The 12966-nt window shown below is 42.7% G+C and overlaps 1 protein-coding gene across 6 annotated transcripts in view; it reads right to left on the reverse strand.

Moving 5' to 3' along the window:
- MIER3 (MIER family member 3) overlaps nucleotides 1-12966 on the reverse strand; it is a 36622-nt gene that overhangs the window by 3990 nt on the left and 19666 nt on the right. For 5 of the 6 annotated variants that reach the window (XM_040977559.1, XM_040977557.1, XM_040977556.1 and 2 more), the window contains 7 exons: nucleotides 12534-12619; nucleotides 12306-12378; nucleotides 9078-9229; nucleotides 6411-6492; nucleotides 4877-4971; nucleotides 293-420; nucleotides 69-211 (listed from right to left, as the gene is read on the reverse strand). In XM_040977559.1, coding sequence (XP_040833493.1) covers nucleotides 69-211; nucleotides 293-420; nucleotides 4877-4971; nucleotides 6411-6492; nucleotides 9078-9229; nucleotides 12306-12378; nucleotides 12534-12619 — 759 coding nt within the window. The remainder of the gene's footprint in view (nucleotides 1-68; nucleotides 212-292; nucleotides 421-4876; nucleotides 4972-6410; nucleotides 6493-9077; nucleotides 9230-12305; nucleotides 12379-12533; nucleotides 12620-12966) is intronic. The other variant, XM_040977558.1, reaches the window with a different exon arrangement.

Genomic DNA, 12966 nt, shown 5'->3' on the forward strand with positions numbered 1-12966 from the left:
GGGAAATGGCTTCAGTAAGCGGTCCTCTGACAGGACTTGGCAAGAACACACGCAGGCCTTCACTGTACCTGTCAAGTCACCGGCAGTGAAGGAGTTGAGAATGCTCATGTGCTGATCTGGACCAGGCTCCGGCCGGCTGGGAGGCAGGGCTGGAGAATTAACCGTCCCGCCCAGAGCTTCCGTCTCATCTACCAGACGATCCATATAGTCCCTGTGAAACACAGCACGATGATTTTAGAACTGCACATCACAGTGAAAACCACCAGCCAGTCCTGTCAAGCCCGGTACCTACGTGACTCCAGGGTGATGGTTATACCGTTTCTTTCCAAACCTTGTCTGCTGAGCAAAGTAATCATAGCGTTCAGACTTCTTCCACATGTAGTAGAATGCAACACATTCAGCAACTGTTCTAGTTCTCACCTGAGGAAAAACGTTGGAGTTTAAAATAAACCATAAACAGAACTCATTTTTTAGCAACTTGCCCCCTACAATACTGAAACATCATCTTATTTTGCATCTTCTCAATTGCAAAATTCTGAACACTTGTATTAGTCTTTACATTTACAAAAGCTCAAGCCAGGAGCCTCTTCCGGGTCTCCTATGTGGGTGCAAACTCCCAAGGCCGTGGCCATCTTCTACTGCTTTTCCTGGCCATATCAGGGACTGGATGGGAAGTAAAACAGTTGGGATACAAATTGGTGCCCATAGGGGATGCCAGCACTTGAAGGTAGAAGTTTAGTCTATTGAGCCATCCTGTCTGCCACAGAGTAAATCTGTAAATACAAAACTGACGGTTTTATTTTGACATAAAACTAATTCAGTCATCTTTAAATATGTTATCTTCAAGAAAACATCAGGTTTTCATACACACCGACAACATGAAATTTTCAGCATCATATCAGTCCAGCTAGTGCAGTAAGACAAGAAAAAGAGAACACACACTGCAAAGCAGGAGAAAGATTTCTCTATTCATACACAGCATGATTATCTCTGAAGATCCCAGATAATCAACAAAAGTCTCCTGGAACTAATAAACAATTATAGCAAGGATTATATGATGCAAGGCTTATACAAAGTGCACTGAAACCATCACACCCTTTATATTAGCATCTATCTCCCAAAAACTAAGTTATCTGGATACGAATGTAACAAAACACACACAAGATCTGTATGAGAACTGCAAAACCGGAAATCAGAAAAGAAACAGTGGAGAGGTAGTCTACAGCCACAGCTCAGCGCAGCCATCTGTCAGGACGTCAGTTCTTCCCAACTTCACCAAATCCCAATCAAAACTAGCAAATATGCTTTTCTATGTGGAAAAGAAAAAGACCCAAAATGACTAATATAACAGCTGAAGCAAAAAGGATGAAGTCCAAGGACTGACATCACCCAACCTTAAGGCTTAGGGAAAACCATGAGATTCAAGGAAGTATGGTAATCAGCAGGGGGAAACAAACAGATCATCAGAACAGGAAAGGAACACCGTAAATACACCCACAAAGCCAGTGCTATGATCCAGCAAGCTAAACTGCCACTCGTAGCAATGCCATCCCGTGTGGGCACTGGTTTGAGTCCCAGCAGTGGCACTTCAGTTTCCTGCTAACACACCTGGGAAAAACACAGGAAGATGGCCCAAGTTCGGGTCCCTGCAACTGTGTGTGTGGTAGACCTGCAAGATGCTCTTGGCTCTGGTCCAGCCCAGTACTGGCTGCTCTGACCACCTGGAGAATGAACAAGCAGATGAAAGATCTGTCTCTCTCTAACTTTGCCTTCCAAACAAATCGGTATTGCTTTAAAACAAAACACAGAAGCAGAACAGGGGTCAGCACTGCAGCACAGTAGGTTGTCACTGCCGTCCCATTCCAGAGCGCTGGTTCAAGCCCCAGCTACCAAGCTTATGACCCAGCTTCCTGTTAACGCACCCAGGAAGCCACTTAAAGATCAGGCAGATGGAAAATCCCCCAACCCTGGCTCCACTTTCTAAACACAAAAAAACCAACTAAAGAACCTACAAGCTGGGATGTCTCCCTCTCTCCTTTCAAGAGGCACCCGCCTCCTGGCCCTCTCCTAGGGGCGCTTTCCCCTGCCCTCTTCATTTTCAATATACTTGGTCACTTGGCAAAGAAAACTTCTCTTTTTCAAAAACATCAAACTATACAAATCCCATATAATCTCAATGTAAATCATTACTTTAACTAATAATATATCATTATTGTCTCATTAACTGTACCAAACATACCACACTGGTAATACAGGAATCTCTAGAGGTAAAGACGTATGTGAACTGTTTACTTTCACTCAATTCTGCTTAAACCTAACACTGCTCTACAAAATAAAATCTACTTTTTAAAAAAAATTTAATTTCTTTTCATTACAAAGTCAGATATACAGAGAGGAGGAGAAGAGACAGAGGAAGATCTTCCATCTGATGATTCACTCCCCAAGTGACTGCAATGGCTGGTGCTGTGCCAATCCGAAGCCACAAGCCAGGAGCTCCTCTACGTCTCCCACACAGGTGCAGGGTCCTAAGGCTTTGGGCCGTCCTCGACTGCTTTCCCAGGCCACAAGCAGGGAGCTGGATGGGAAGCGGGGCTGCCGGTATTAGAACTGGCGCTCATAAGGGATCCTGGCGCGTTCAAGGGAAGGACTTTATCCACTAGGCCACGGCGCTGGGCTCAAAATCTACTATTTTTTTTTTTTTATTTTTTTTTTTAAAGATTTATTTTTATTATTTTTTATTGGAAAGGCGGATATACAGAGAGGAGAGAGAGAGAGGAAGATCTTCCATCCGATGATTCACTCCCCAAGTGAGCCGCAACGGGCCGATACTATGCCGATCCGAAGCCAGGAGCCTCTTCAGGGTCTCCCACGCGGGTGCAGGGTCCCAAAGCTTTGGGCCGTCCTCAACTGCTTTCCCAGGCCACAGGCAGGGAGCTGGAAGGGAAGCGGGGCTGCCGGGATTAGAACCGGCGCCCATATGGGATCCCGGGCGTGCAAGGCGAGGACTTAACCACTTGCGCCACCGCGCCGGGCCCCTATTTTTTTTTTTTTTTAAATCTACTAATTTTTAAAGGCATAAAATATTGGGTCTGTCCACATACCAACTTCAGCACTCTGTCTTCCTTTAGATGAAGAAGTAATAAACAAAGCGTTTTAAAACGAACTGACTGTTGCAAAATATTAGTGATTAAATTCTCTCTCTCTTAAAATAAGACTGTATTCTGTAAGATCATTGTATTTTATAAGGACTGGCATTGTGGAGCAGAGGGTTAAGCCATTAGCATCCTATATGAGCACCATTCAAGTCCTGGCTGCTCTACTTCCAATTCAGCTCCCTGCTAATGCGCCCGGGAAAGCAGTGGAAAACGGCCCACGTGCTTGGGCCCCTGCACTCAGGTGGGGTTCAGGCCCCTGGATTCAGCCTGGCACAGCTGCAGCTGTTGTAGCCATTTGGGGAGTGAGCCAGCACAAGGAATACCTCTATCTGTATCTCTCCTTTTCTAGAACTCTTTCAAATAAATAAGTAAATATTTTTTCAAGTATTTTTAGGTTAACAGAAAAACTGAGCAAGGGACAGAGTTTCCACGTAGAGCCTTTTGCCACAGTCACAGCTTCGCCCCCCATCAACATCCAACATCAGTCTGATCCGTTAACACACCAGCCCCCACTGACACCACTGGTGCTCCAAGTCCATTAAGGTCATTCCTGAGCTACATTCTTTGGGTTCTGAATGGAGACGCCTGTTCATGCATGATATTCCACAGCACAGCTCGACGGCAGGTAAGCCCTCTGTGCTCTGCCTCTTCACCCCTTTCTTCCCAATCCCTGGCAACCGGTGGTCACGGGCAGACTGGCCTGTTCCAAATGATCACAGCATTACAGGGGATTTTGCTGATTGGATTCACTTAGAAATGGTCTCTAAGGTCCCTCACATTTTCCTGAGTGCATGTGACTTGAGAGCTCACTCCTTTTCCATGCTGAGTTAATAGTCCTATTGCTCCACTCACCTCAAAGAACAGACTGGGTCAGGTTTTGGCAACTATTTGTTGCTAAATCATGCACTAAGAGTATGTTTCATTTATAGGAAACTATCAAATGTCCTTCCAAAGCAGCTATACTATTTTGTATTCTCACCAGATATTAATGAAGAGTACTCATTGTTCCACAGTTCTTACCAGTATTTCATGCTGTTGAGATGTATTTTTAGTTGCTTTTAGTAATGTTTCCTCTCTGAGCAACTAAAATTCTTACTACTGAAGAAAAACATTTTCTGAGGTCACAACTGTGTGAGTAATTTAAAAGCAAATAACTGTCAAGGAAACATGCAGGGTTTGGTATAGCGGGTAAAGCCACAGCCTGCAATGCTGGCATCCCGCGGGGCACTGCCTCACATCAAGTCTGCCCCCTGCCGTCAGCTGGAGGATGCAGTGAAGATGGCCCCAGCGCTGGAAGCTCTAGGCTCCTGGCTTCAGCCAGGGCCAGCTCCAGCTGCTGTGGTCATTTGGGAGGTGAACTAGTTGTTGGAAAAAAAAAAATCTCTCTTCCTCTTCTTTTGGAACTCTGCCTTTCAAATAAATAAATCCATTTAAGAAAATGTAAGAGCATGACATCCTGAAAAAAGTAGTAAACACAACTTCTGTGACTATACAATCGGATCACCATGTCAAATGACACGTACACTGTCAGCAAGCCCTGGAGCAGCCAGAGTGGCTTGCACGAGCAAATTCTAAACATAAGGAGAGTGATATTAAGAATGCTAATGGCTGGAGAACATTAAGTGGCTGCTTTTTTTTTCTGATTTAAATGAATTCTAAATTAGTCACTCATATGCATGGTAATTAGTAGGCAATTTTCTGCACTAATTTGCCTAATTTACCTTATTTTTCTGTATAAGATGAAAATCTTTTCCAAAAAGCATAAGTGCATGTTCAAAGCTCCGGCATTCTTCTTCTGTCCATGCAGTCATTCCTTCTAAAAACAATTTAAAAAAATTCATTGGCCTCAAAACTTTTACATGAATCCTGTGTTTATTTTCACTATCTTGCATATACAGGCATGCACACTTACACAGTCTCTCTCTCTCTCTCTCTCACACACACACACACACACACACACAGAGTTTTGTATGTTGGAAATTTCACTGTTCAAAAGAACTGGAATACAAAAATATAAACATTTTGAACTTCACATTTTTCCATAATTAAGTCTTGCTTTTCTTAAGTATGCATGTAAGCACACACATTTACAGACACTACTTTCAACTGGGGGGTGGGGGGGAAATGCTATTTTGTTGATGGGGGAAAAAGCCATATTTCAGTTTTACATCAAACCTGTTCAGTTCTTTACAAATAAAAGCAATGCAAATTTACTTAAGGTTGGAAATACATTTGGGAAACAGTCCACGCTCTCAAGATATTATAGCCATTAAACTTCACAGATGCTAATGCTGATAATCCCACTCAATGATACTGGGATCCAGGTGCCCAAAGCCATTAAAGGTAGTCCACAATATAAATTAGAACAGTTTAAGGAAGAAACTAGTATTTAGTTTTCTAGTTTTGAGAATTTAAAATAATTTTTAAAAAAGATTCATTTATTTTTATTGCAAAGTCAGATATACAGAGAGGAGGAAAGAGAGGAAGATCTTCCATCTGATGATTCACTCCCCAAGTGAGCACAACGGCCGATGCTGAGCTGATCCAAAGCCAGGAGTCAGGAGCTCCTCTACGTCTCCTACATGGGTGCAGGGTCCCAAGGCTTTGGGCCGTCCTCGACTGCTTTCCCAGGCCACAAGCAGGGCGTTAGATGGGAAGCGGGGCTGCCGGGATTAGAACCGGCACCCAGATGGGATCCTGGCGTGTTCAAGGTGAGGACTTTAGCTCCTAGGACACAGTGCCGAGCCCAAATTTAAAATAAGTTTTTTAAGACAATCAACTTCTACATGGGAAAGCACCTCAAAAGAGTATTTTCAGTTTGGTATTTTTCTAAGCCATTTATGTATTATTAGTATTTTCACTTTATATCTTTTGCATGAAAGCTACAATATATACAATTAATTTGGAAACCATGATAAGTTTCTGTAAGTTAATAATTATGGGATAGATAAAACAAAATGTAAACATTGCAAACTATTACAAGGTTATTAAAAACACAATTCTTCCACACAATCCCATCTCTGAGGTCTGCTCTCTTCTGTAACTATTTCTTCAAGCAAATGGAGGTGACAGGGGATAACTAATTATATTTGGGCAATCTCTGGCAAATCTAACAATACAGGGCAAGAAAAAGAATGTATTATTTGCTATGATGATGAACACAGACATAATCTAAGTGTCCAGGATTGTGTGTCCTCCTCCAGCTCCTTGGGACCCTCCCTTGTGAATTCCCGGATCTGAGCCTGTGTTTCTTACCTTGAGATGACTTTCCGTTGCAGCAGTACCTTTCAATTGCTTCTTTTATGTTATGGTTACATTTGAGAAGTTCATACAATGCCTAAGTGATTGAGAAGGAAAAATACCCAGTAAAAACTACCGAACATTCATTTCCACAGCATTTCAATAAAACGAGTACATCCTAAGAAGCTTGACACACACTGGCTGAAACGTTTGCTGCCTACAGGACATTTGAAGGTGATTATTCTGTAGAAAGATCCTGCACACGCACTGGACTGCACGGAGTCTGCTCATCTTGATTCTTCTTCGGAGAAATCATTTCTAGCACCAATTTTGCTTTTTATTTACTCATTTGCAGAATTACAGAAAGAGGGGAAGATACAGAGAAAAAGGAGATCTTCCTCTGGGGGTTCACTCCCCAAATGGCCACAGCAGCTGGGGCTTGGCTGGGCCAGGACAAAGACAGGAAGGAGCCTGGCACTCTACTCTGGTCTCTCCCAAGGGTGTCTGGGGCCAAGTACTTGAGCCACCTTCTGCCTTCTCAGGCACGCGAGCAAGGAGCTACACTGCCAGCAAAGCCGCCAGGTGCAAACCAGCGTCATGAGGGCGGCCTAACCGCCTGCAGCACGGCAGCAGCGCCTCTGAACCTTCTCACTTATTTTAATTACGGGCCTTTCTGAGCTGAGAGTTCCTATATTCTAGATTCTAACGGTGGTAGTGGGGATTAGAATTAAAACCCATTTGCTGGTATCATTTTCTGTCTTTATTTTGAGGAAACAAAAAAACATCACGCCTGGGAAAGGACACACACTTTAATGCAGTTTTATTATGACCTCAATTAATCCTACCATGAAAGGTATCATTTTGCAAATTATAATTTCTTCCTAGTCAATCTGTCTGGAATCATGGACTCTACAAATAGAAGGAAATGGAATTCAACTGAAAGCTTAATTAATTAATCAGCCTTTCCACATAAGTTCAATATTAGAAAAGAATTTTAGTACTATCAGTATGTAATGCTGAAAACACTCATTTCAGGGTCAGCGATGGCATCCTACCCATATGGGCACTGGTTCAAGTTCCAGTTACTCTAATTCTGATTCAGCTCCCTACTACCATGTATGGGAAAGCAGCAGAATATAGCCCAAGTCCTTGGGCCCATACACCTAAGCCACAGACCTGGAAAAATTCTGGATCCTGCCTTCAATCTGATACAACCTAGCCTTCGCAGGCATTTGGGCAGTGCACCAGTCAATGGAAGATTTTCTCTTATCCTTCTGTCTTAAAAAAAGTTGGTAAAAAAAACCACATTCATCAAGAGCTACTAAAAAGGTATTTGATAAATCAATATTCATTCCTAATTTTAAAAGGACAAAAACTGTAACAGTTGTAAATAGATGGATACTGCCTTCTACAAGAAAAACAGCCTTTGGTAAGCCAGAAACCAAGAGCAATGCAAAAGCTACAATATTTTGGGGTGAGTGCATTGGCTCAACTGGGTAATCCTCTACTTTCAATTGTGGCATCCAATATGGGCACCAGTTTAAGCCCTGGCTGCTCCACTTCCCCCAGTTCCCTGCTAGTGGCCTGGGAAAGCAGAGGAAGGTGGCACAAAGCCTTGGGACCCTGTACCCACGGGGGAGGGGGGACTCGGAAGAAGCTCCTGGATCCAGATAAGTTCAGGTTTGACTGGTACAGCCATTTGGGGAGTGAACCAGCAGATGGAAGATGTTTTGTCTCTCCTTCTCTCTGTAAATCTACCTTTCCAATAAGTCTTAAACAACAACAAAAACTGGAAAACTTGATAAACTAAAAATGAAAGCTTCAACAGCTAAAGATAAGACATATTTAAAAACAACAGATATTTCTCTACATCAACAATCTGCAATTATAGATCCTACTTACAATATCAGTAAATCTCTCTTTTACACACAACAGACACACATTCAATACAATGGGACTTCTTTTTGACAGATGACAAAACTACTTCCAACTTCAGATAGTATGACTTCTTTGTTACACTGTTACTTATGAATTCCAGCTTGAGTCTATTTCTGGATACTCATTAGTACCACACAGGTTGGAGACACACAGAGAAAAACATATGGAAAAGTGCAAAATGGTACCACAGAAGCAAAACCAGGGACACTGAAAGCACCGACTGGGTAATACTCTCACCCCTAGTCCTCACCCTATCACACAAGAGCATTCTGCAACTACAGGTGCACTAACTGCTCAGCAGATGCTCCTAACTCACAGTGTCTTCACAGACACCACCTTTTCATCACTTCCTGAATAAAGAAACATTAAAATACCTCTATCACGAAATCAAGACATCCAACCACAGAGACAATGTTCAAATAAGTGACATTATATACTATACATAGTAAGACCACTACAGCATTGTCAGCAGCAAAATAAAATATTAAGTGATTAAAAGTACATAAAACGCTAACTAGAGTAAGACATGTACACTTGCAGGAAAAAAAAAAAAAAAACTTTATGAAGTGGTCTATCTCGAGGTCTCAATATTATGTATTTTTAAAAAAACAGCGCTTGTATTTTGTTAATTCAAAAAAATGAATCCAAAAGGAAGTATCAAAGTCACATGCAAGAAATATCTGCGTTAAATATAAGAAATCAAGAGGATACTCCTGCTCCGCCACTATTTCACCAGAGGCATACCTGTTCATTGTCCCTTGTGTGTGTTCCTGCAGAAATTCTATCCATTGCTTTTTCATTTCCAGTTCTTAATGAGGTCTCAACAAGGTACTCCTTAACTTTGCTTTCCAATACCACATCTGGACGCCAAAGTAACTGGTCTTCATTTTCATACACTGATAAAGAAATCCCATTGGCACATTGAAACAACAGTGAACACACTCCAAAGAGCAGACTCTGCCTCCTCTTCCTTCATAAGGGGCTATGCATTGGGACAACTAACTGTGAGTACAATAATGATTTGATTTTCTGTCAAGCAGCTTTCACTAGCTCTAAAACAAAACAAAACAAAAACTTTAGCAGTAATATGGAATAAGTAGATTTTCTGGTGGTTGGGTTTACTGACCAATCAGAAGGTTTTCCATGAATAGTATATATAAAAATACGAAAATGTATAAAAAATATGTAAATTCTTCACTGACTTCATTGGTATTTTCTCGTTCATTCTCTAAACAGCTCTATAAAATGTTTAGAGGCGCAAACAAGGGAGTCGGCATGTGGCACAGTAAGATAATCTTGCACCTGTGGCATTAGCATCCCACATGGGCACAAGTTTGTGTTACAGCTGTTTCTCTTCCCATCCAGTTCACTGCTTGTAGCCTGGATTAGCGGTAGCGGACACCCCATGTCCTTAGGACCCTGAAACCACCTAGGAGACACAGAATAAGCTTCTGCTTCAGATCAGCTTAGCTCTGGTCACTGTGGCTGTTTGGCTAGTGAACCAGTAGATGGAAGGTCTCTCATCTCTCCCTCTCTGTAACTCTGGCTTTCTTGCATTTATTTATTTATTTTTAATATATCTCTTCCTTTAAATATTTATTTACTTTTATTGGAAGTCAGATACACAGAGAGGAGGAGACAGGAAGATCTTCAGTTCAATGATTCACTCCCCAAGTGATGGCAAAGGCCAAAGCTGAGCTGATACAAAGCAGGGTCCCAAGGCTCCGGGCCGGCCTCAACTGCTTTCCCATGCCACAAGCAGGGAGCTGGATGGGAAACTGAATGGAATATGAACCGGTGCCCATATGGGATCCCTGTGCGTTCAAGGCGAGGACTTACGCCACTAGGCTACCGTGCTGGGCCCAACTCTGGCTTTCAAGTTAAACACATATATTTGGTAATAAGTAAGTACCTAAGAAAGCCCTATTTTCCCTTGATTGATATCCTTCCAAAAGGAGAGTTTTTATTTAAGGAAGGAAGAGAATTAAACGAACCTCTCCTGGGAAGTTTCCAGAAAGAAAGGGAAACAAGAGAAGTAAACTTTGCACCATCTTTTAAGAGAGCGATTTTGTGTGAAATCACTAAAGTATGGCTTGTATTTTATTAATGCATTCTGCCACCTTACTCAAAGCCTTTCCTTTAGCTACAAACGGTCCAGGCTTTCAGCTCAGTGTTTCAAGCAATCCATTCCTCAAGTACATAATAAACCAGAAATACAGGTACCAATTTGTTGAACGCTCATGAGGTACCAAGGGCCATGAGAAATGGTTTATATTTACAACAGTATGAGGTAGGAATTATCAGTCCCACTAAGCTGTGAGTTAAAAAATTAGGGAAGATGGACTTTAGAAAGAAGTTTCTGGAATCAGTTTTTTGCTCTTTGGTCACAACTAAAAGAAATTTTTAAAAGTTTGGGCTTACTCCCTCAGTGGCCGGAAGTGTATACCTTTCCTCTGGAATGATCATTTGCATTGACTGCATTTTAACTAAAGACATGTACTATCAGGTCTCTAAGTCAGACTGGAACACTAGATCCCAAAAACGTGTGTGGCACCAGGAAGAACGCTGTAGAGGTACCGCACCGGAACATCTCCAGCCAGTGTCTGCTCCCCTGGGACAACTGACTCAGTTCAGAAAGGAAAGCAGCTTAGGAAAATGGAGAGGCCAGTGGCCACTCTGGCTAACGACCCTGTGGCAGTCAATCCTCCATCACTATTTCTACAATTTGTAGTTATTTATTTGTGAGGCACAGAGAAAGACAGACATCTCTGTCCACCAGGCTCGTACCCCAAAGGCCTGCAATGACAGAACGGGGTGAAGCTGAAGGTGGCAGCTGGAAACCCAACGTGGACCTTCCATCCCTGAGCCATCACCTGCTGCCCCAGAGTATGCATCAGAAGCAGCTGAAACGAAGGGGCTCAAACCTGGGACACAGACACCCCAGGCTGGGTCTTAGCCACTTCACCAAACACCTGCTCCTACCTCTGTTAAATGCATCGAGGAATGAGAGGGTGAAGAGTTTTGTGATGTTATGCTGCTTTTGTCCTGTGACTTCTCAGGAACAAATTAATCAGGGACAAGGCCAAATGCCCAAGGAAATATTCCAAATGTGAAGGCTCCTCACCTTGCATGTGCTGGGATCCCATGTGGGCACCGGTTTGTATCCTGGTGGCTCTGCTTCCCATCCAGCTCCCTGCTTGTGGCCTGGGAAGGCTGTCAAGGATGGCCTACCCAAAGCCTTAGGACCCTGCACCTGCGTGGGAGACCCAGAAGAGGCTCCTGGCTTCGAATCAGCACATGCCCGGCCTTTGCGGCCACTTGGAAAATAAATCATTGGATGGAAGATCTTCTCTGTCTCTGCTCCTCTGTATATCTGAATTTCCAATAAAAATAAATCTTTAAAAAAAAATTCCAAATACGATTTCTGAATTCAGCTAGGAAAACACACCTGCATTTTTATTTCCTACCACCTCTCCATAGCTGGAACCAAAATGAGGAAAAACTGACCAGAGGTGACAGAGATGTCCTTGGCCAAAGCAGAGTCTTTACATTGCGTGTCCTGCTCTTTCCCGGCTGAGGCCAGAGATTAGAAACTCCTAGTCTCTCTCTTCTTTAAGAATGCTCTCTCCACAAGACAGCTCCCTACTCATTTTCAACGTATCCAGGAAGGACACTAGCCTTTCACTGGGATACAGGTCACATGTCAAACCAGGAGGCTCTTTGCTGCTTTAGCTGCCATTACACTACTGCCCAGAAGTACCAGGGTCGTGCCTGGCAAGGATGGCATGATGATGACACGGAGCCTCTTGCTAACTGTGGTGATGTTTTCTCCCAAGTCAGACTGAAATACCCCCAACTCAGGGAGCTTCTCTGACCCAAAATTATGTTCACATTGCCAAGGCTTCTAAATGATCAGGTACTTACACAGGCACAGCAAGCCTACCACTCCCCAAAATCCAAAGTTGTCCTTACCTTTCTCGTTACCATCATATTCTCCAAGATAAGGAGGGATCTCTGCCTGATATTGTAAACCAATCATTATTTCCTAGAAGAAAATTGAGAAGTAAAAAATAAATTACTAACATTAATCAGTTGCTGTGAGTCAAAAGACACTTCACCTTTCCACAAAAAAATTACCGGTAATCGTTCAGAAACATTTCAGAAAACTGTGTTTGTCCAAATGGTCTATATTCAACTTACTTTCCTCAAATCTTCAGGCGAGTTACCACTGTCCGTTTCAACATCTTCAACCTCTGATTCCTTGTCACCATCACACGTAGTATTAGCTTAAAAAGAAGATTTAGGTTTTCATTGCCTGTATTCTCAGCACCTGGGACAATGCCTGTAGCATTCTATTTAACAAAGTTGGTTAAATAAATGAGATTAACATAAATGTACTAAAGCCTTTGTGCTATTCTCACAATTTAATAGTCAAAAATGAGACAATGAAAAGTCTAGTAAAAGCATAATACTCTTATAATTATTATGGTGTGCTGACAGGGTAAACCCCTGTGGTCACCTTAGAAAGAAAGTAGAGCGCTGGTGCTGTGATGACAGCAATTCGGCCAATCCAGTGAAGGGCTGCACACCAGGCTCACCCCAGCTGCGTCTGCACACGCACCCAGTCAGGTGT

This window comes from Ochotona curzoniae, unplaced genomic scaffold, assembly GCF_017591425.1.
Source record: "Ochotona curzoniae isolate NIBS_2020 unplaced genomic scaffold, NIBS_Ocur_1.0 contig_2754, whole genome shotgun sequence".
Lineage (NCBI taxonomy): Eukaryota > Metazoa > Chordata > Mammalia > Lagomorpha > Ochotonidae > Ochotona > Ochotona curzoniae.